General features: G+C 46.9%; 1 protein-coding gene across 5 annotated transcripts in view; it reads left to right on the forward strand.

Moving 5' to 3' along the window:
• Positions 1–24,340, forward strand: part of LOC144893209 (kinesin-like protein KIF13A) — a 90,702-nt gene that overhangs the window by 8,430 nt on the left and 57,932 nt on the right. For 3 of the 5 annotated variants that reach the window (XM_078782871.1, XM_078782872.1, XM_078782873.1), the window contains 4 exons: positions 2,603–2,714; positions 8,650–8,862; positions 9,034–9,144; positions 9,268–9,402. In XM_078782871.1, the coding sequence (XP_078638997.1) occupies positions 8,680–8,862; positions 9,034–9,144; positions 9,268–9,402 (429 nt within the window). In that variant the 5' untranslated portion in view covers positions 2,603–2,714; positions 8,650–8,679. Of the gene's footprint in view, positions 1–2,602; positions 2,715–8,649; positions 8,863–9,033; positions 9,145–9,267; positions 9,403–11,533; positions 11,803–24,340 lie in introns of those variants that run through there. The other 2 variants (XR_013624241.1, XM_078782874.1) reach the window with 2 other exon arrangements.

The following is a 24,340-nucleotide window of genomic DNA, read 5'->3' on the forward strand; positions in this document are numbered from 1 at the left end:
AGATTGAGTGACAGAACTTCTTGGAGAGGATTATTCAGAAAGTGGATGGGAGGGTTGTCGAGTCGGTCTTTTCGGAGAGACATCGTAAGAGTGTGAGATTTGTCAGGATTGAAAGACATGTTCCATTTGTTTGACCAGTCTGTGATTTGTCCAGGTCTGCAGAGAGTGAGGAGGCTGCAGACTGCCGATCTGAGGGATGAGGAATTGAGTGACAGAGAGTGGAGTCGTCAGCAAAGAGATAGAGAGGATTTTCAAGAGAGTCAGAGAGATCATTGATGAAGACCAGAAAAAGCACAGGACCCAGAACACTGCCTTGGGGAACTCCAGCCTGAACAGGAAGAGGTGATGAGAGAAACCCATTCAGGGCCACACGTTGACTATGACCAGAGAGGAAGTCCGCCAGCCATGCGTGGAGATTTCCATGGATACCAAAAGAGGAGAGTTTGGTGAGCAGAGCGGGGTGCCAGACCGTATCGAAGGCACGTGAAATGTCAAGGGAGACAGCTCTAATTTCCTGTTTGGCGTTGAGGACCTCCATCCATTGTTGAGAAAGCAGAAGCAGCATGGGCAGAGTAGAGTGACCAGGTCTGTAACCAAATTGATGGTCAGAGATCAAGCCATTGGAGAAGAGGAAAGATTTCATATCTGAAGCAATGATGGATTCCATGACTTTGCTGATAATTGGGAGAAGGCTGATTGGTCTGTAGTTGCTAGGATCTGTTTTTGCACCTTTTTTGTGCAAAGCGGTGATGTTGGCTGATGTCCAAGCAGATGGCAGATGACCTTGAGCAAAAGAGAGGGTGAAGAGAACAGAAAGAGGGAGTGAAAGAGCGGAAGAACATGATTTTAGGACCCGTGGGCTGATGCCGTCAGGACCAGTTGCAGAATCGGAGTCAAGGGTTGACAGAAACTTTTCCACCTTGACAGGAGGAAAGGACACAGTGTCCAGGAACAGCTGGGTACGACTGGGTACGGTGGGTACAGAGAGGGATGGGTTTGGGACACAAGATTTAGAGGCAAACACAGAGTTGAGGCATTCAGCTTTTTCACGTGTGGAGTCAGCCGTGTAGCCGTTTGAGGTGAGGGAGGGGATGGAGGGGGAACAGACACCAGAAACAGATTTGACCAGACGCCACCAGGATTTGGAAGAGGGAGACAGACAAGAGAGTTCGGTCTTGAGAACAGTGAGATATTGTTTCCTGGCTCTCCTGAGGGTGGACACACTTGTTTCGGGCTTTGTGAAAGGAAATGAGATTTCCTTCCGTTGGATTTGCTTTCCAGGAGACGAAAGCAAGTTGTTTCTGGGCAACAGCCTCACCACAAAATTCCGTGTACCATGGACGGGAGGAAGGGTATGACAACTGAAGACGAGATGGGATAAATCTGTGCATGAGAGAGAGAGAGCAATTTACTTTGAAAGAATTCCCAGGATGAGTTGATGTCAGAGGCGGTAGAGATGGGAGACCAGTCCAGATGATTGATGGCTGCTTGAAGACCGTGCCAGTTGGCCTGAGTGAAATGCCAGACTCGTCGACGCTGAGGAGACTCTCTGAGAATGGTCAGAGAGATGTCCACTAAACCAAGCATATGATCAGATGAGCCGATTGGAGCAGAAGAAGAGCAGCAGACATTTTCAGGGAAGTTGTCATAACCAAGTCCAGAATAGAAGATGCTCCGTTGACTGAGATCCGGGTCGGGAAATTGACAGATTGTGTCAGTCCCAGTGAGTCGCAGAAGTCCTTTGCTGAAGAGCCATGGCTGGTGAGAGAAGTACCCACACCCAGCCAACTGGCATGGTGACAATTGAAATCGCCACATATGAGGAAGAGAGAGTTGGGATGGGGAGATAGAAGTTGGTCCATATTATCAGACAGCGAGATGTAGATGGAGTCATCACTGTTTGGTGGACGGTACAACACACATATGAACAAAAGGTGGGAGCGAAGGGGAAGCCGTAGCCAAAGGTATTCCTGGGGGTGAGGTGGAGAGAGGGCAGTGGAGGGCGAGTGAGGAAGAGTGAGGAAGAGTTTTTTTATAAAGATAGCAACCCCACCTCCAGGACGAGGCTCAGGTCTATCATACCGGAGGAGGGAGTAACCTGGGGAGAGATACCAAGGCATCAGAGATATCATGAAGGAGGAAAGTTTCTGTTTAGCAGATCACATCTTGTCATGTGATAATCACATGTTGATTGGAATCGAAGCATGAACAGTCGGTGTGCTCCATCTTGTAGGAATATTGAACTGCCTTCTTTCTAGGAGAGTGAATGTGGTTAAGCATGTTAAATACGATGTCCACTGGTACTGGAGCGTTGACAAGTCACAGGAATGATGGTCCAAATGCCGTTTTTGCATGCTCGAGCTTACTTCTATACATGATGCTTGTGGCAGATTGACTGTCTTGGTCTTGGTTGCGCTTGCTTTCGTCGCACCTTGTAATTTCCCCAAGTGGCTGCATTTACACCTTAAGCAGAGTGCGATGGTGTGCAAATGCAATTTGAAAGGTGACTTCCTTGTGACCTCTCGGATAAACGTACTTATTTTGCGCTTGTTCCATTATGTAACAGGTACTCCTTTATTCCCACCAATTTCCCTGCACCAAGGTCGCTTTCTGCACTGGGATTGGTTATCTCAACATTGGTGGAGCAAGCAGCTGGGAAAAACAAAGGGAAGTTTGCGCCGTACAGGGATTCGGCCCTGACTTGGTTACTAAAGGCAAGATTTTGAGATTATCCCAATACTGAGATCTCGCGAGATCTTGGAGACGGCGGCAGGGATTTTCGAAGCTCCACACGGTCTCCACGTTTTTCGAAGTTAAGTCTGTTCACAATTGTATTTTGTCGAAACTGTATTTATCTTTCGGTGTGTGAAGTTATTGTGTGCAACTTTGGTTGTTTCTCGGTGTTTATCTTTCATAAATTGATCGTCTGTTTGCCGTGTCGCGAGCAAGGCCTTGTACAGTGTGCACTGTACAACCTTGAGGCTTTGTTTTTCTCTCAGTGGTCCGTCGTTTGTGATCCAATAACTTTCGTTCTCTGTATTCCCAGTCTTTTCACCCATAGCCTACTTCCTTGTGTAAATCTCAACTCAAAAAAAAAAAAAAAAAAAAAACATTTCCTTCTCTGTTCTCATTCGTTTATTCATTCTTATTCGTTCGTTCGTTCTTCGACCACGTGTTTCTCCCCCATTTCCCCAGATAGTTTTCACTCATTAACCTTCAATGTTTACACTTTCCCCTCAAGTTATGTATTCCGTCATATTTTATAACACCTTTTTCTTCTTCTTCTTTAAAAGGCTGCTTTCGACTTGCTCACCAAATCAATTCATCCCAAAAAAAATATCCATCTCCTATAGTGCCTTTGTTCTACATTCCCTAAACTCTCCTGCACTCCATCCTCCATCCAGCGTCCTTAAACGTATTTTTAACTCGAAGGTCACAAGAAACTCATTTTGCAATAAATGTTCGTTTCCCATAAATCGTACACTTTCAAAAATCCAATCTCACCCCTCCCCTCCAAATCTTCCCCATAACCCCTCCCCTCCAAATCTTCCCCATCACCCCTCCCCTCCAAATCTTCCCCATCACCCATCCCTTTCAAATCTCCCCCCTTGCCCCCTCCCTCCTAAACTACCCCCTCACCCCTCCCCGCCAAGACGCCCCCTCGCCCCTCCCCTCCTAGACTCCTGCCTCACCCCTCCCCTCCAAATCTCCCCCATATCCCATCCCTTTCAAATCCCTCCCCTTGTCCCTTCCCTCCCAAACTCCCCCCTCACCCCTCCCCTTCAAATCTCCCCACCCTCATTGCTTCTCAATTTCCCCCCGCTCACTCCCCCTCCTCAAAGCGTCCTCCCCGCTTCTTCCCCCTTCAAACTCTCACCTCCATCTCCCCCAACCTTCTGCCTCGCTCTTCCCCCTCCTCAAATAACACCTCATTGTGGCTCACCCAATCACCATCAAACCTTTTGTCCGCCCCATCCTTCCCTTTCTCCGAGCTATTCTGAAATCTCTGACACACCTTCAACAGCTCTCCCTACCTCTTCCACCTCTTCCACATCTTACCCTACCCCTCCTCCCCCCTGTTCTGTATCTGATGCTCCCCCTTCCTCTTCATTAACGGTATGGACCTCAAACATCCGGGGCCTTCGTTCAAACGTAACCGATCTCTCCATACAGGTTGCTTCTGTCAAACCAGACGTGATCTGCTTAACAGAAACTTTCCTCCTTTATGATGTCTCTGATTCCATAGTATCTCTCCCGGGCTACTCCCTCCTCCGGTATGATAGACCTGAGCCTCGTCCTGGAGGCGGGGTTGCTATCTTTATCAAAAACTCTCTTCCTCACTCGCCCTGCACTGCACTCTCTCCACCTCACCCCCAGGAATACCTCTGGCTACGGCTTCCCCTTCGCTCCCACCTCTTGTTCATATGTGTGTTGTACCGTCCACCAAACGGTGATGACTCCATCTACATCTCGCTGTCTGATGATATGGACCAACTTCTATCTACTCATCCCAACTCTCTCTTCCTCATATGTGGTGATTTCAACTGTCATCATGCCAGTTGGCTGGGTGTGGGTACCTCTCTCACCAGCCATGGCTCCTCAGCAAAGGACTTCTGCGACTCACTGGGACTGACACAATCTGTCAATTTCCCGACCCGGATCTCAGTCAACGGAACATCTTCTCTTCTGGACTTGGTTATGACTAACTTCCCTGAAAATGTCTGCTGCTCTTCTTCTGCTCCGATCGGAACATCTGATCATGTCCTTGTTAAAGTGGACATCTCTCTGACCATCCTCAGGGAGCCTGCTCAGCGTCGACGAGTCTGGCATTTCACTCAGGCCAACTGGCACGGTCTTCAAGCAGCCATCAATCATCTGGACTGGTCTCCCATCTCTACCACCTCTGACATCAACTCATCCTGGGAATTCTTCCAAAGTAAATTGCTCTCTCTCATGCACAGATTTATCCCATCTCGTCTTCAGTTGTCATACCCTTCCTCCCGTCCATGGTACACGGAATCTTGTGGTGAGGCTGTTGCCCAGAAACAACTTGCCTTCGTCTCCTGGAAAGCAAATCCAACGGAAGGAAATCTCATTTCCTTTCACAAAGCCCGAAACAAGTGTGTGTCCACCCTCAGGAGAGCCAGGAAACAATATCTCTCCGTTCTCAAGACCGAACTCTCTTATCTGTCTCCCTCTTCCAAATCCTGGTGGCGTCTGGTCAAATCCGTTTCTGGTGTTTGTTCCCCCTCCATCCCCTCCCTTACCTCAAACGGCTACACAGCTGACTCCGCACGTGAAAAAGCTGAATGCCTCAACTCTGTGTTTGCCTCTAAATCTTGTGTCCCAAACCCATCCCTCTCTGTACCCACCATACCCAGTCGTACCCTGCTGCTCCTGGACTCCGTGTCCTTTCCTCCTGACAAGGTGGAAAAGTTTCTGTCAACCCTCGACTCTGATTCTGCAACTGGACCCGACGGCATCAGCCCACGGGTCCTAAAATCCTGCTCTGCTGCTCTATCTCACCCTCTCTCTGTTCTCTTCACCCTCTCTTTTGCTCAAGGTCAACTGCCATCTGCTTGGAAATCAGCCAACATCACCGCTTTGCACAAAAAAGGTGCAAAAACAGATCCTAGCAACTACAGACCAATCAGCCTTCTCCCAATTATCAGCAAAGTCATGGAATCCATCATTGCTTCTGATATGAAATATTTCCTCTTCTCCAATGGCTTGATCTCTGATCATCAATTTGGTTTCAGACCAGGTCACTCTACTCTGGACATGCTGCTTCTGCTGTCTCAACAATGGATGGAGGTCCTCAATGCCAAACAGGAAATTAGAGCTGTCTCCCTCGACATATCACGTGCCTTCGACACGGTCTGGCACCCCGCTCTGCTCACCAAACTCTCCTCCTTTGGTATCCATGGAAATCTCCACGCATGGCTGGCGGACTTCCTCTCTAGTCGTCGTCAACGTGTGGCCCTGAATGGGTTTCTCTCATCTCCTCTTCCTGTTCAGGCTGGAGTTCCCCAAGGCAGTGTTCTGGGCCCCGTGCTTTTTCTGGTCTTCATCAATGATCTCTCTGACTCTCTCGAAAATCCTCTCTATCTCTTTGCTGATGACTCCACTCTCTGCCGCTCCATCCCTCTTCCCTCAGATCGGCAGTCTGCTGCCTCCTCACTCTCTGAAGACCTGGACAAAATCACAGACTGGTCAAACAAGTGGAACATGTCTTTCAATCCTGACAAATCTCACACTCTTACTATGTCTCTCCGAAAAGATCGACTGGACAACCCTCCCATCTACTTTCTCAACAATCCTCTCCAAGAAGTTTTGTCGCTCAAGATTTTGGGTCTCACTATCTGCCATGATCTTTCTTGGGAAAACCACATTTCCAAGCTGGCCTCCAAAGCCAGTCGCCGACTGGGCATCCTCCGTCGTGCGAAGTCCTTCCTCGGCACACCTGAGCTCCTCACCACATACAAGGCTTTCATCCGCAGCTCAATGGAATACTGTTCTCCCCTATGGGCCGGTGCTCCTGCCTCACACCTAGCTCGGCTTCACGCTGTTGAAACCAAAGCTTTCAGAATTATTGGAATCTCCCGTGATGAAGCTATCTCTGAGGGCCTTTCACTCACTCACCGCAGGCAGGTAGGTGGTCTTTCTGTCTTCTACCGACTCCTCTCCGGCCTTGCACCCCCAGCTCTCTCTGTGCTCTGTCCCCCAAATATTCCTACAGGTCGCACAAGATCTGCCAGCAACCCTCTGATGGTTAAACTGCCGAAATCTCGGCTCTCCGCTCACCTTCACTCTTTCATTCCTCTTTTCTCCCGCCTCTGGAACAAACTCCCTCACTCCCTTCAATCCCACTCCTCCCTCCAGGTCTTTAAAACAGCTGTTCACCACCATCTCTTATCTTCCCCCATCCAAAACCTTGATCTTTTCTACCCCCGCTAATTCACCCCAGATCCACCTTGTTTGAAATTCCAACTTCTTTCCTGGAAGTCCTGGCAGTGTCCATATGTTTTATACCTCTCCCACTGCCCCCTTCCCACGCCCCCCCCCCCAAAGCCCTCGCCCTCTCTCAGATCTCTCGATGTCTCCATGTCTCTCGGTCCCTGCTCTCAAATGTTGTGTTTGTGTCCTTCCCCCTCTCTCCCCATCTTGTCTACCGCTCCCTATGTTATATGTTTTATGTGTCGGTTTGTCTTTCTGTGTGATTAATGTTCGCTCTTTCACGAGCCTCGATATTGTATACAAAAAAAAAAAAAAAAAAAAAAAAAATACTTTTTGAAAAAAAAATGGGATTATTGTAATTGGCTCCATCTGTCTTTCTGTCTCTGTCTGTCTGTCTTTGTCTGCCCGTCACGCTATCGCATTCTAAACAGTTGGACAGAAGTTTAACAAACTTAGTAGTTGTGATCAATACATGGCACAAAGATGCAAGAGCAGTATCATTTTTGGCCGCGCCCCCTGGGGCAGGGTCAAAAGGTCAAATACCGAAAAATGCAAGTACGGGTACATTTTAAAACATTTTAAAATGAAACGTTGTATATACAATAAACATTGGGGAAATATGTAACATATATGCATGAAACATTGTATATGGTTAGTATGTGTATGGAATATGTAACGATTTTTGGTATTTGACCCCCAGTTCATGCTCCAGGGGTTGGGAACATAGGGTCACGGGGTCAAAACGGGGAAAATAATGTAGCTCACAATTTGATATTGGATCATTCCTGAACGGAATTTGATATTGTTGAAAGATTCGGATGAAATTTGGTGGACAGGTTGGGTGTGTGACAAGGACGAAACGATTTGATTTTGGTGAAGATCCGAATCAGGATCCGGATATGAGAATTTTTTAATTTTTAAGTGATTCTTCACCATTGAGAGATTGGGGCGGAAAGCGATTATATAACATGATGTTTCAAAAATATGACGAATATTATAAAACCAAATATTATGGACGACATATTACAAAACTAGATGGGTGAGTGGGTTAGGTGTCAAGAACAAGGTGACGAGATCATGGTTCAGGTCTGGATCATGTAGATCGATCCGGCCTATTGGTGGGAACATAATCTGTTCAGCCTGGTGGAGTTGAGCGCTCTACCGAGTGCTGTTCTACTTCAACCTTGCTCTAGGTGGGAAGCGTGGGGATTTGGGATGGAATGCCATCTTGGCTGTAGTTTGTTTTTATCCTCCTGAAGGCTTCTTCTGAGTTATTCCTGTGACCTGAGCACTGAATTTCTCTAGTCGGCTAAGTTGGACCTCATCTCAACTATTGTTTAGTTTACATGCTTTCGAAGCTTTGCTGCTTTTGTACGAATTTAATCAGAGATCCTTTTGAAATAGTTTAGAAAAATATTGCTTTGGAGACTATGGAACTGGAATTCCGTGCTTGCCGAGGTATAAAAGCTGCAGTTGGAATGCGACTGGCGCATCTGGTCATGTTCCACATCCTTACGGTCTCGCATGTTTCTATCACTCTGCTTTTGGAACACTATCCTTGCAGGCCATTTTCATCACCACTCACTTTGCCACTACCTGGGGCCTTTAAATTTGAATTTCGCCCTTTGGGTGTTTGTTGCACTAATTTCAGCATTATCCTCTTTAGTAATGATTGATTTTGAATTGCAACAGGACAACCTTGGTGGGAATAGCAAGACTGCGATGATGGCAACAGTGAGCCCGGCCGCTGACAGCTACGAGGAAACGTTGTCGACGCTGCGCTACGCAGACCGTGCAAAACGCATCGTCAACCATGCCGTGATCAATGAGGAGCCGAGCGCTAAAATCATTCAGGAGTTGCGTGAGGAGGTTGACAGGCTGCGGAACCAGCTGACCCATGCAGAGGTGAAATTGTGTGTTTTTGGAATGATTGGCTCAATGATGAGCATGTTCAATTTCTGCTGGACATTACGTATTGAAGATTCGTGATCATTTGCGGGGTGATTTGGTTCAAATATAGTTCAAAAACAAATAATTATTTTGAAGCTGAGACTGCGGTGTACTTCCTCCTTCCAGTCACTCACAGCTCCAGGCCTAAAGGAGAAACTCGAGGAGTCTGAGAAACTAATGCAGGAAATGACGGTTAGTTGGGAAGAGAAACTACGCAAGACAGTGGCTATCGCTCAGGTAGGATGAGTTCATCCATTGCTTGATACCGCAAGCAATCCTCTCCTCTATGACTCATTTCTTCTTGATTTTCTAACAAGCTCGATGTGACCTTGTTAGCCCCTGTGATTCCTGTCATATTAGGAACGACAGCGACAGCTGGAGAGCTTGGGGATCTCGCTGGAGTCGTCGGGGATCAAGGTTGGAGATGACAAATGCTTCCTTGTAAACCTCAATGCTGATGCTGCGCTCAATGAGCTCCTGGTGTATTATCTTCAGGTGGGTGTTTTCATTTATTTATTTATTTTGCAGGATCCGAGGCTTGTAGTGGAGCTGCCACTCACACATCTCACACTCATGGACATACAGATGAATACATGAGACGTGACACAGGACTGTTAGATGAGAACCAAAATCAAATTGGCTTGTTCTTGTCGCCTGACCAACTCATCCACCTAGCTTTGTCATAAGGCGTCCACAACTCTTTGAAAATACCATGCTATACTGCATATAGTTTTTAGCCCTATCGATCAATGGCGAAGAATCACTTAAATAATTATCAGATCCGGATCCAGATCCGGATCTTCACCAAAATCTAATAATTTCCTCCTTGTCACATACCTAACCTCTCCACCAAATTTCGTCTGAATCTGTCCTCAACTTTTGGAGATATCCTGTTCACAGACAAACAGACAGGGGTGAAAACATAACCTCTATCCACCTTCGGTGGCGGAGGTAATAAGTTCTCTAATGAACAAGCTTTTGCTCAAAACACATTTTAAATTATTATTGTCTCATCGAAATCCAATTGAATGAAAATCAGGCATTGCACATGATGAAACGAATGTCAAAATGATCAAAACAAATCAATATCTCTGACATATTGAACAAGGATTGACATGGAAGTGTCCTCCGATCAAAATTACGGCTTTTCCATCAGCTGAAGATTTTCCTTCATCATCTCGACTACGAGAATCACTTATGACAAAACTTTCTTCTCCAACACATTTGATGCCTATTGGATACACTGGAGAATTTCCCATGGTCAAACATCATGTTCTTGTGTCTTGAAAACACAGACTGAGTGCTGAATTCAAACAGAATGATGGAGACTCTGGATTTTCTAATATTTGGGAAACCTTTCCACTTCGTGGTTCATGAATGGTTAGGAGAGGAGAAGCATCTCCGATGACAAATTATTCCGGTGATTCGTTAATCATCAAGTATCCACTGTGGGAACAAACTGAATGGTACAAATCAGTTCTATGTTGAACTCTGTGGTCAACATCACCTGTGGTCTGAGGAATGTCAGGTGATCTCGACACAACATCTTCGGCTATATACACGTTAGCACATGAAAAAAATGTATCGCTTTTGTATTTGACGGATTTAGGGAGCCTCCCCTCCCCCCCCTCCCCCCCCCCATCTGCTGGATCCGCCCCTGGTGTGTATAGGTAACATACAGACAGACAGATCAACATCAACATTTAAAGATTATATGATATTGTATTGTGCTTTGATTGGAATGGTTGATGTAATTATTTTTGTATATACGTATATACATATTGTTGCGGATCCGGGGGTCGGCGCTCCCCTTACCAAGGGTGGGGGGGGGGGGGGTTAATCCCCTTGTCTTTTTCAACTGGCCGATCCCCCAGCCCTGGAAATTATAACGCTCCTCTGCGGTCGAGATTGGCCAGGGTGATTGGTCAAGATGGGTCCCAAATACCTGCATGCCAATCTCTCCGCAAAGCAGGGAAATAACTCGCGCTCGAACCACGGACAGATGGAAATTGCCTAGGCGGTTTAGCAATCCGCGATTCGAGCCGTTAGCAAAAAGACGAACCCGATTCTGAGCGGTTCTGAAATCGTGCCACCGGTATTCAATTGAGGAAAAGACGAAAGCGATCGAATAAGAGGAAACCAAAAGGTAGGAAGAACAAATGTGATTTATAACTGTACTAATAAAAGAGGAAACGAAAGAAGGGCATGTACAAGAAGAAGAGCAAAAGGACACAGGGCAAGCTTACACAGTCTTAATTAACATGCACAGGACAAACAGACAGACTTACACGGGAGGGTAGTGGTAGGAAGAAGATCCAGGCAGATGGCAGTGGAGGAAGGTCTGGGCAGATGGTTTAGGCATTGAGTTCCGGCTCCAGGTGTCCACGCGTACCGTGGCGAGAATCCGGGCAGCAGCGAGCGCGTACCGTTGGCGCGCGCTCGGGCCTTATATATGGTGGGGGGGGGGGGGGTGTAGACCTTCACAAGGTGCGCAGTCCTCCCAGTAACGTGACAATCACTCGAGCTCTCCCCCCGCAGTCCGTTATGATGCAATCCGCTCGCTCGCCCGACCTCCGCGCAGTCCGTGATGATGCAATCGACGGTCTTCTCTCTCTCTCCTTCTCAGTGTCAAGGCGCCGCGCTCGCGCTTATATCGTGTGCTTCAAAATCAAGCCGCGCCACGCCCATCAGTGAGCTCACCTCAGCCCTGGTTGGTTCGTTGACAGGGCCACGCCTCGCTCTTGGCGCTCCGCCCCCTTCTTCTCCAGCTTGACCGTGTCCGGGAATAACGGACAATCTACAAGACGCCGATGACTGAGACAGTTTTTACAAAGTAAGGATTTATTAACTAATAATTCACTTGTTTCAATATATTAAAGAACTACAATACTATAACGAATCTAGTAATTCAAGTCGTTGGTTCCTCTTCGTTCGCCGGTGATCTCCTGGTGCTGTTTCTCGTTGGTACTCGTTCGTTCCGTCGGGCAGAGGTTCTGATGACAAGTGCTCCTGACTCATAGTTTGCTCTGGTTTATATGGGCCTTGTCGCGCTAATCCCTTCTCCGCAAATGCCCCGAGGTCATGTATGCTCGCCCCACTGGCACCAGCTCGCTCCCCTCCTGTTGCGAGTTCCATTTACCAAACAATAGGGGGGTGCTCCAGCCTGGGGCTGTGACCAGGTGGACAAGAGATTACCATGTTCGTGCACATTCTTGGCATTCATTTACGAAATCGTCTATCTGCTTCGTTACCAGTCCTAATCAATGAGTTACCAGAGTTACACTTCCACAATTCCCTCATCTTTTTGTTTTTTGTTTATATTAACCATTAATCTAAACATCAATATAAGTAAACAATCAATCACTACAAGTAAACATCAATACAATTTCCTTAGGCATACACCGTCATCCTGCAAGAATCTGATCACAAAACATTTTGTTGGTCATTGACTCCTTCCATATTGTTAATTCAATCTATTTCATTTGCATCACAAATATCTTTGTAAAACAACACTTCACCATCACCAAGATACAACAATTTTGCTTCACCATTTTCAAGTTTTTAAAGCATCTGCAACATCTGGCAAAAACGTTTGCCTCCACACAAATGTTGACTTTGTTTGAAAGGAAGGGCTGATCACTTGTGTTTGAATCCAGGTATGAAACATTTTCTCCTAATGTCTTCATAGCTCCTGCACTACTTCGTGTAGGATTTCGCTGTTGTGGTAACATTGCGGAGTCATAGACTGACCCTGCTCTCCATGTAGCATTCTTGCCACTTTTTGCTGTAAACCATAGTAATTCCTGAACAAGGCCTTCACCCAGTTGTAGTCGACTTGCCTCCTCCCTCATTGTGAGTGGGCAGCAAGTATTGGTGTGACGTTGATTGGCCAGCAAGATGTGGAACAGGGATGCCGGATGCATCCACAATGATGTTGGGACCATGGTGTTCAGGTCATCCATGGTCCATACCAGGAGTGGCCCGCAGAATCGTGCACAGCTGTTGTGAAAAGGCACAGCCATTGGTTTGCAGCTCCATGCTGGCTCCCCGGAAGTTGGTGAAGTAATAACATATGTCCCCGCATTTCACAGAGGTTGCAGGTAAAATGTCGTTGTCCTGCAACTTCTGATGTGATGAATGTTCGAAGCCTTCGAACAAGAGTAAGTGATCGCCTTTCTTTCATATTGTTGCGGATATGGGACTTGGCCTCAATATCCGCTTGTAAATACTCCCCTATTTCCCCAATACTCCCCAACTATCCCCAATCCCCCATTCCCTAGTCCCATTGCCTGTAAATAACACTCTGTAGAACCGACCTTCCCCTTTTTCCCCCATTAAATGTCGTGCCCAGGTCCACCGCATCTCACGTAGACAACTTTCGGACATCTTGCTAGTTATTCTTAGTCTATGTCAGTTAAGGACTCGTTTCCATTAATTCTGACTCTTCGTTGCACCAGAATGTGATTATATGGCACCAGTAGTGAGTTTAGGACCTTCCCATACCTCCTCCCATCTTCTTCCCCAAACAACAACTACAACAACAACAACAACTACAACTACAACAACAGAGGAAATGGGGGCGGCGCGGCGCGGGGGAGTGTGCGTCCTCACACCGGCTCGGTTAGCCGCCATTGACCATGCGCTCCGACGGGGTTACCACGAAGGGGCTCCCTGTCAGCTCCTCGTCAAGGGCGGAGCCCGGTGGCCCCCCCGCACCCAATAAGAAGGGCGGACCGATTCCATCTGGGGCGGAGCTAACTAGCCGAGGGCGTGTCACTCCCCGCCGGATATACGCAGCCACTTACCGGACGTGACGTCAGATGCGCCCCCAGCTTGAGAAGACAAGTCACCACCTCCAAGCGCTGAGTGAGATCTCCCGCATCTTTGGACTGGACCGGGTCGATTTTGCCCCTGAGCCAAGGTGCACCTTGAGCCATCGAAGACCTGCCCCTCCTTGCCATCAATCCCCGTGTGAGTCAGTTTTGTCCCGTTTATCTGTCGTCTGTCGGGGCTAATATAAGAGTGTGTCTAAGTGCCTGCCTTTCTATGCTGTCCCTCTTGTCGTTGTAATCTGACCTTCCGCCCTAATATAACCTCCTCCGGAGGTCTTGAGAACCGTATCCCTGGTGTCGTGTCATTTTAATCCCAGCCGTTGTGTCCTTTTCCTTCATTGATTTAGCGTAGCGCGACTCGGCAACGTTCGAGTATAATCGGGTAACTTGTGCGGACACGGCGGCCATTCCGCTCGGCCCACCATAACATCAAAGTCGTGTCTGTAACAATTGGTGTCAGGAGTGTCGGATTCGGACCTGGGACTAAATTTATTAGGCCCAAATTTTGGAACACCAAGTGTACCATTAGGGTAACATTTTGGTGTTGGGAAGTAAAATTCGATCCGGAGCGCGTTTTACGCGCTCGAAATTATAACAGCGAAATTTGATTTGTTTTACGGAAATAAAAACCCGAATTTTGAAAGTCGCGCTATGGCGGATCAAGACAGCTGGGGTCCGGTAGAGGAGAGTGAGGCAGGGTCGGTCCAGGACCAAATTGAGGGACGTGAGGAGAGCGAAGCAGCGAGGGTAGCAGACGCACAAAATGGCGCCTCGCTGGTCACGGCGACCGCGCCCGCGACCGTGGCAGCGCCCCTGGTGGATTCGAACCTTTTCCTCCTGCAAATGAGGGCCTTTATGGAACAAATGGGAGACCAAATTGGAGGTTTGAAAAACAGTATAGAAGCTCAGGGTGAGCGATTAGAGGGCAAAATAGGGGTAATGGGAAACGAAATAGGGGTAATGGGAAACGAAATAGGGGTAATGGGAAACGAAATGGGGGTAATGAGGGACGAAGCGAGGGGTACCGGTGAGGGGTTAGACAATAATTTTAAGGGATTAGACGAGAAATTTGGGAAATTAGACAATAGATTAGGGGAAATACAGGAGGGGTTAATGGGGGTAGAAAACAGAATGGCCGCTCAAGAGAATCAAATGGAAGGGATGCAAAAAGGGTTAGAGGGGTTAGAAATCACCATGGAAGGCAAATTGAGGGACATGAGGGACCAAGCGGAAAGGGAAGTTAAACAAATGGGGCAGCAGATAGAGGGGGTCAGAATGGGGGTAGAAACCAAACTGGATGCTCACAGGGAGGAAATGGAGCAGATGAGGATGGCATCTGGGCAGGAGATGCAAGTGATGGGAGAGGAGATCAGAAGAGGAGTGAGTGAGGAGGTCGGAGGAGTGCGCGAGGAGGTGAGGCACTGTAAGGAGCGCATGGAGAAGGAGGTGAGAAAGGGGACTGTAAAGTTACAAGGGGGCATAGAGGACCTGACGCAGGAGGTGGAACAGCTGACGGAGGGACAAAAAGGACTAACGGAGCAGGTTCAAAGGAACACTGCGGTATTAGGAGGGTTAAAGGCGACGCAGAAAGAACTAAAAGATGACTTGATAGCGACGAAGAGGGAATGTCAGATGGTACGTGAGGGACTGACAACGAGGTTGGACGAGGTGATAGAGGTGATGGAGACGAAGGACCGGCAGGTGAGGACGCACATGGAAACGGTCAAGGTAGCCTTGGAGGACGAGCTAGAGGAGACGTACCGGGGAATAAAAGAGGTGAAGCAGAAATTGGAAGAAGTGGAAGAAGGGGTGAGCGAAATTAAGAAGCGACGGAGAAGGGATAAGAAAGAGATAAAAGAGGAGATAAAAGAATTGGTCCAAAGTCTGTGTTTGGATCGTGATGATGTGCTCATTAACCGGATGAGGGATTCGCAGGTGATGGAGGAGAAGCGAAGAGGAAGAGGACCCGGTGTAAGTGGTGACCAATATGGTCGTGCGTATGATGCGCCAGGGGATTTAAGAAGCTTGGGGGTCGAGATGGACCCGGGTGTACGTGAGAGGCCGTTGGTGAAGTGTGCGACAGGTCTGGTGTGCGAAAAAGGAGGTGTGCGAGAAAGTCCGACTCTGGGGTGTGTGAGGAAAAAGTGCGTGCCAAGGAGTGAGGGTGCTGGCGAGAATGAGTCGGTCGTAGCGCGTGTGCGAGGGAGCACATGGAAGCGCGGTGTGGTAAGTGTTACAGAGGGTGTGACGGGAGAGTGTGCGCAAGAGTGTGCGCGAGAAAGGTGTGTGACGGATGGGTGCATGGGGAAAGAGTGCGCTGTCAAAGGCAAGGAAGAATGCACGCCTGTGGTGAGTGTTACAGAGGGTGTAACGGGAGAGTGTGCACGAGAAAGGTGTGTGACGGACAGGTGCATGAGGAAAGAGTGCGCTGTCGGGAGTAAGGGTGAGTGCGTTGTCAAGAATGGAGGTGAGAGTAGTGAGAGTGACAAGGAGAGTGAGTTGGTTGTGACAGGTGAGCGAGGATGTACACCTGGGATGGAAGGATGCACACCTGGAATGGTAGAGCGTGAGTGGGAATGCACGCTGGAGTTGGTTGTGAGGCACGTGGTTGGGTGTGCGAATGAGAGCACACCTGTGATTGTCACAGAGGAGGGGGCGCGAAGAGGTGTGTTGGTGAGGTGTGCGACCAACGAATGTGTGCCAAAGTGTTCGGTGGTCAGGTGTGTGACCAAGGCTGTGAGTGGAATGGGTGTACCTGGGTGTGCAAGGAAAGGTACGAGGAGCAAGGAACGGGCTGCGGGGTGTAAGCGTCCAGGTGAAGCATCGACGGTAACCGGTTTAGAGGTTAGGTCGACTTTTAGCCGAATCGGGCCCTCGGTGCGTGCCGGGCCTCGCTTGGAACGGCCGCGGCCGTGCTCCACTAGGCGGAGCGGGCGGCTGGATAGGAAGGGTCGTCATGGCGACCACTTTTTGGTGAGGCATTCCGGCAGGCCGAGATCGAGCCATGGGATGGCTCCGTGCCGAGATGGTGCGTGGGATCTCGGCCCGGGTAAGCCCCCGTCCCTGCACCGAGTGCCGGACGCGTCCAGCCGCTGGCACCAAACAACCCGCATTCATGGCTTGGCTTTACGAAGCCGGGCTTTGGATAGGAATTGGCGCACCGAGAGGCAGTAGTGAGTAGACTGTGTGATGAGGATAGTGTTTTGGACCCAAAATTAGAGAAAAACAAAATTTGATGATTGGCAAGGGATTGGCAGTAATGATTGGCAGATGATGGGCAGTGATTGGCAAATTTTTAATTTGTTGAAATTTGATGTGCAAAATTGGTAGTGAGCGATGGGCCCGGTGGGTAAGGGGGTAATCCCTGCCACCCTTCCCATGGGGGCAAAGGAGCAATAGCTTATGGGGTGTATGGCAGTGAAAACTAGCCCGGGTGGGTTAGGTTAAACTGATAGGGACCTAGAAGATGACATTAGGTAACGTTAAGTTTAGTTAGTGACTGATACCTGTAGTGGGGACGCAGGTAGTTTAATGTGGGTTATAATGACGAGGGAGCGCAATAGGTTAAAGGGACGACTGGGAAGCGCAAGTTTCAGAAGGGAGTAGTTAGCTGAGATGATGCCGTGTGTGTGAGAATTGAACAGGTGTGATTGCACAGGTGTGCAACTGGACAGGTGTGTGGAGCAGTGTATGAGTAGTGAGTGTTGTGGATCAGCGCGAATGCGCTTGGGGAGAGAAGGGTGCAGGTGGCACCAGGTGTGAGAGCACAGGTGTGCAAGTACAGGTGTGTGGAGAGAGTTGGAGTAAGTGGTACGGAGTGGTGTGCATGGTGCGAAGGTGTGGATGGGGGAAGAGTGGACCCCTTTCACGAATACCCGGGGCGGGTAGTGTAAGTGTTAGGTAGAGGGTATAGGTAAATTGTGGTTGGATATTGGCATTTGTGGTGCGGTTGCAGAATGGTGTTGTGGATGGGTGCATTAGTGTTGTGGAAATGGCTGGGCGTGTAGCCTGTTAGTGTGTGTAGTTGGTTGGGCACTCCACCACTGTGAGGATGTCGGCCAGGTGAGGCCGCAGGTGGGCTCTGGGAGCCGGTAGTTGTGAGTGGGTGCCTGAGGATCCCGGGTGTGGATCGGGCAGCCCAGTGCCAGAGAGGGCACCGAGTGGGGAGAGCGCCAGAGGGCCTTCCCCAGGTAGTTAGGTTAGGGTAAGGAGCAGGTAAGCTCGGAGGCAACTGCAGTGGTGGAGGTGTGCAGGTGGGTAGACCCGCTGGGAGAGGTACACGCCACAGCCCAGAAATTGTGCGAGGGCACCGGGAGATGAATCGGGGGAGTGAGACCCCAAATTGAAAAGCACCACAGCTTGGCCAATGGGAATTGGTTTTTAGAACCCATAGTGTAAGAGGGCCAATGGTTTGGCCGGAGAAAGACCCCGGGTAGTGTAAAGTTGTTAAAGTCATTTAGGAAATAGTTAGGATTGATGAACCTGTCGCACCATACGCAGCCACTTACCTGTGGTGATGATGATGACTCCACACCTGTGTTTTCTTTGTTTTGTTGCAGGAAATGAGATTGCTGTGGATTGGTGAGACGCATCACGACGTGGATGAGACATTGGGGTGATTCCATCTCTCCCTCCTTAGGAGGGACTGATGATGAATTGGTAATGGCAAATTTTGATGTTCAGTTGGAGATGGCAAATTTTGATGAGAGTTGAAAATGGCAAATTTGATTGGTTAGGAGGGAGAGAAGACGAATTTGGTACATGGGAGGAACGGGGAAGACAGTAGGGATGTTTGTTGATTAGTAAAATAGATGTTTATGGGTAGTGTTGTGTTTTGTGGATACAGTAAGGGGTAAGGGGCCATGTAGGTTACCTGGTGGGGGGGGGGGGGGGGGGGGAGTGTACGGTAGGAACGTACCTGTCTCACCTGGTTCCCATGTGCCCCTAGTGTGCATTACCTTGTGTTGCGTGCACTTTTGCGCCCTTACCACCTTACTCACTTGTCTGCTTCTTTTGTCTACCACCTCCGAGGATCTGGTTTTGGGGCAGAGAGAGAGGAGAGAGAGGTGCTGGCTACGCAGTTGTGGGCCTGCACTTTCGCTGCTTGCTGCCTGGATCGATACACCATATGGACCGCAATGTTGGTGGCCACCCACAATGGACCGCAGTTCTTTTGCGGCCAAGCACCACCCGTGGATGGACCTATGGGTCAACGTGGCACCTATGCCATACAGGTGAACCACTTTTAGTTGACACCACTGACGGCCACAATAAAGAAATGGACGCGGTTGGCGCCTTTCTTTATTTTTAAAGAAGCCAGAAGGCCAAGTGCACCACACGAAGAGCAAGAGACACCTGCAGGGTTAGGGGTTGTTGAATTTATTTTTATTCATTGAACAATGGTGACTGCACCGATTGGTGCTGGGGTGGTGCTTTTGGTGCTTGGATGGGGTGCTCTGCACATTATTAAAGGCCGTAAGGCCACAGAGCACTCGTGGGTTGGTGTATCGATGCTGGCATGCGTGCTCTCTCTCTATGCATAACATCTGCATGTGTTCCTCCAAAAACAGGTCCTGGATCGTAGTGTAAATAGCAGCGTAGTCTTGTAAATAATGCTCCCTACCGGCTGTATGTTTAGTTTGCGAATTCTTTCCGGATTCGGTTATCCTGTGGGTGTGTTTCTGTGAGGAGAAGGGTGCAACGTCGCAGGGGGACATATTTACTCATTTGTGAATATCTGTAAAACTGTCGCACTCAGGGTAGAGTTAATAGTAGAGGGAACTACATCTGAGTGCCACACTAAAATAGGTAAAAATTTATCGGGTCGGGACGCCCCGAGGGTAGAGAAGGGTGCAATGTTGCGGATATGGGACTTGGCCTCAATATCCGCTTGTAAATACTCCCCTATTTCCCCAATACTCCCCAACTATCCCCAATCCCCCATTCGCTAGTCCCATTGCCTGTAAATAACACTATGTAGAACCGACCTTCCCCTTTTTCCCCCATTAAATGTCGTGCCCAGGTCCACCGCATCTCACGTAGACAACTTTCGGACATCTTGCTAGTTATTCTTAGTCTATGTCAGTTAAGGACTCGTTTCCAGAATGTGATTATATGGCACCAGTAGTGAGTTTAGGACCTTCCCATACCTCCTCCCATCTTCTTCCCCAAACAACAACAACTACAACAACAACAACAACTACAACTACAACTACAACAACAGAGGAAATGGGGGCGGCACGGCGCGGGGGAGTGTGCGTCCTCACACCGGCTCGGTTAGCCGCCATTGACCATGCGCTCCGACGGGGTTACCACGAAGGGGCTCCCTGTCAGCTCCTCGTCAAGGGCGGAACCCGGTGGCCCCCCCCGCACCCAATAAGAAGGGCGGACCGATTCCATCTGGGGCGGAGCTAACTAGCCGAGGGCGTGTCACTCCCCGCCGGATATACGCAGCCACTTACCGGACGTGACGTCAGATGCGCCCCCAGCTTGAGAAGACAAGTCACCACCTCCAAGCGCTGAGTGAGACCTCCCGCATCTTTGGACTGGACCGGGCCGATTTTGCCCCTGAGCCAAGGTGCACCTTGAGCCATCGAAGACCTGCCCCTCCTTGCCATCAATCCCCGTGTGAGTCAGTTTTGTCCCGTTTATCTGTCGTCTGTCGGGGCTAATATAAGAGTGTGTCTAAGTGCCTGCCTTTCTATGCTGTCCCTCTTGTCGTTGTAATCTGACCTTCCGCCCTAATATAACCTCCTCCGGAGGTCTTGAGAACCGTATCCCTGGTGTCGTGTCATTTTAATCCCAGCCGTTGTGTCCTTTTCCTTCATTGATTTAGCGTAGGTGCACCTTGAGCAACGTTCGAGTATAATCGGGTAACTTGTGCGGACACGGCGGCCATTCCGCTCGGCCCACCATAACATCAAAGTCGTGTCTGTAACAATATGTTGCAGTGTGATCCAGGCAAATGGTCACATAAATTTCCTTGGTGAAGGTAAGCATTCATCTCCAAGTTACCCGGGAGAATGTCTTCATCATTCTTTGAGAAAGAGGGTGTATGCCACGATTAACTTCATTTTTTAGCCACAAATTTTCTTTCTCGAACTTCTTCCCAATTCCGTTAGCACTCCCTTCAAAATGTGATCTCGTCTTATCCTTATGCTCAGTCACATCTGAATCTGCTTTCCACACACACTGAATCAGATAGGGTACATCTTACCATGAAATCAGCATAATCATGTATATCTTCCGACAGTTTCACATTCAACAATTTGTTGTTTTCCCTTACAACATTCAAAAAGTTATATTCATTTATATGCGTCACACAAATAATATTCAATCAGGTATGTATTTGACTACTAAACTAAGAATAGCATCCACAATTGCTTTCAGGTTAATATAGTTCAAAAATTAACTTGTGCAGGTATTTTAGCACTACTCTAAGAAAATAAATTGTATATGATTACAATCACAAACAGGAATATCTAATTCCCAACAAAAATTTTCCCAAACCAACAAATTAAGCATAATGTATTATTACCATAATTCCTCTCCACTTTTTCTCTTCCCCTTTTTTTTTTTTTTTTTCTAACAGTGTGTCACTCGTGGTGATATGAGTTCACTGATATTGTAATTGACACAACTCATAACATTGTCGTTATGCCATTATCTTAATTCTACTGTATTCATTTGCAACATCACTTGATGTAATCTTTTAATCTCAGTATTTATGTCGCCATAAAAGTCTTCCTTTTCTGGTTCCACATTTCTTTCCTCATTTGTCACTTCATGCGTTATCATCGTGTTGTTGGTTACCTTATTCAAACACACCGTCACTAAGGCTTTCAAGCAAGCCACCACTAAAACAATTGCCAACATAACTACTAAACCAACAAACAAGTCTGCTACTCCTTGTATATATTCATACCTATGACATAATTATATGTCGATGACATTCAACATTATATACCAAACTAACAAGCTTCCTAAAAGGTAAATAAAGAAAATCCCTTAATATGTAACATAAATCAGATTATTTGTCTTACCCTGATCCCCCTATCTCCCGGGGTTGAACTCAATCCCCTGATCATGAGTGTAGTTGTGATACATTTTTCACTCATGTTGTATTAATATCAGCAGGTAATTGTATGTCATGTAGGCAAATAAATGTCACTATCCCAAGTAGGAATATCACATGTTGAAAATGTAATGTTTATCAATGCAAGGGGTGTTAAAATGTAATTCAAATGACTGTAAATCACGACTATCATTTATCTGCCACTGAATGTTCTGCTGGGCTGCTAGGTGCAGCCTCATTTTCTGTGGGATCGTCCACCTTAGCCCCATGTGCTTGCTTGCAATGAGAGGCATGAATCCAACTTTCTATTTTGGGTCCATATTTTTTTTCCTATTCTTATCAATCTCCTATGGTTTATCATTTCGTTCCAAGATACCGCAACCAAAGGTTTTAACCAAAGCTCTACCAAACTATTTCCAATTTGAACAAAAAAATGCCAGTGAAACAATGATTTGAAGAATTAACTTCAAGGGGTCAATAAATTTATTCTATAGCCAGATCTAATTTTCCCATCCAATAGTTTGCCTTGCCACATGTCATATTGTAACACTTTAATAAACCTTCGAAAAATGTTTCCCATCTCAACAAATTTCCTTTTTACAAATAGCCATGTGTAACTTACGTATTTAACTACAATTTCCTCTCAATTTGTTTGGCCTAACTGGCCGCAAAAGTGGCTGCCAGCATGCAGTACCGTTCTTTATCTACCAAGGAAGTGCTCGTCCACACAAGACCTCTACCAAAATGTTGTTTGTAAAAACAAATCTGGGATTTCCGATTACATGGATGCACTCTCAGGACATTTTCAGGCTGCTGTTAACAATCCACTATGATAAATTAATTCCTTTACCCACAATCAAATAATTAGTACAAATTGAGGATATTATCCATCTGACATTCATTTATAGATTCATTATGTTGGATCTAATATATATATATATTTTTTTTCCCAATAATTTCGCACTGGTGTAAGGAAAAACAATAGCTCTCATAAGTCTTATTAATATCGTAGTTAATTTACCCAGCATCGAAGAATTTATTTACTATCCATTCTCATCTGTTAACCAGTGACTTTGTTTGAACTCCAGAACTCAAAACTCCCAATAGTTCAAACCAGCAAAATTTCCTTTACTATTTTCCCATATCATCTATGCCTTATACCCATCCATACATACAGCCCAATTTATATTCTGATAAAATTCAAGTTTATATATATATAAAATCCGTGAGCAGAGTACTCTGGGAAGTCAGTGTAAGACCTCTCCAAAATTTGGCTAATTTTGTACTCCCACATTTTTTATGAAGCTCATATCCATAAATAGCTTTGATTCTCATATAAATTCTATCACAATGGAATCCCAAGATTACTTCCAATTTTTTTTACTATTAATGAATAGCTGCTCATAACTCAGCAATCAAATCTTTATTCTCCATCTCCCTTGACAAAAGTGATAATTTTCATAATCAAATTATATTTCTATTTTTTTTATTTTACGAATTCTCTCGATATGCGATCCCATCCCCATGGAACTATCTATTTTTCAGACAAGGCCCAATGTCGGTGTCAACAATCTTGTAAGATTGATACACAAAACAACGACAACAAACACAAACATTGATACACAAAACACACACACACGCATGCATTATGCATATTTGTTTGCGTTGGAACCATTATTTACAATCAGGATGGGTGTCAGTTTTATTTCATTTTCATAAAATTTGTCCTTCAATTTTATAAATGCTAATACGCAAATGGACCAAAAAGTTTATTTTTAGAAAACCCCTATGATGTCACATTGAAATTACCCTTTCAGTTCCCACCATAATTTATCCAAATTTGACTACACACCCATTTGCATGTCAGTCGACCACTGACCTATCAATCATGCGGAACACTAGTCCGAAATTCCCACCTGATCATCATGTGACTCTTGTCACTTGGTTTCAAAAACTTGCAAAGCAATTGTTCCAACTTTGTAAATTTAAAATTTTGTGCCCAACATAAAAGATCCAATTTCGGCATGTGATCAATTAATTACTAATTTGCTTACAAGCAAAAGAAAAAATGAATAATTCTTGCTCCGAAAACCTTTTCAGACACAAGAATCATCGACAGTTATTCATGTTTGTCCAGTAATCTAATCTGTTGAGGCCAATCGTCATTTGGGATTTGCCGCAATGAAGGCCTAATCGTTCTCTGAGGTACCGGTAAGCAGTGGTACCCTTGATCTTGGTTTACCCTATGAACTTGTCTTCCTGTTGGTATACGGACATCTTCTTTTCCAATGTCCCATCTGTCCACACTTGAAACACCGGTTTCTGTCGTTGCCTGGTCTGTGCACCTGTGCACTTGTATTGCTGGGCTGCATCTCTACATTCCTGAGTTGCCAATGCAATCTCTCGTTATCTCCTGAAACACAAAAAAATTCTCTGTACCGTCCTTTTTGGGGAGACAAATGGGAATCAGATGGGACAACTGTCACTTTCATTCCTAATTTCGAGGGCAGTTGTGCATTTGTCTCCT

Source organism: Myxine glutinosa, chromosome 8 (genome assembly GCF_964187855.1).
Source record: "Myxine glutinosa chromosome 8, kmMyxGlut1.1, whole genome shotgun sequence".
In the NCBI taxonomy this organism is placed as follows: domain Eukaryota; kingdom Metazoa; phylum Chordata; class Myxini; order Myxiniformes; family Myxinidae; genus Myxine; species Myxine glutinosa.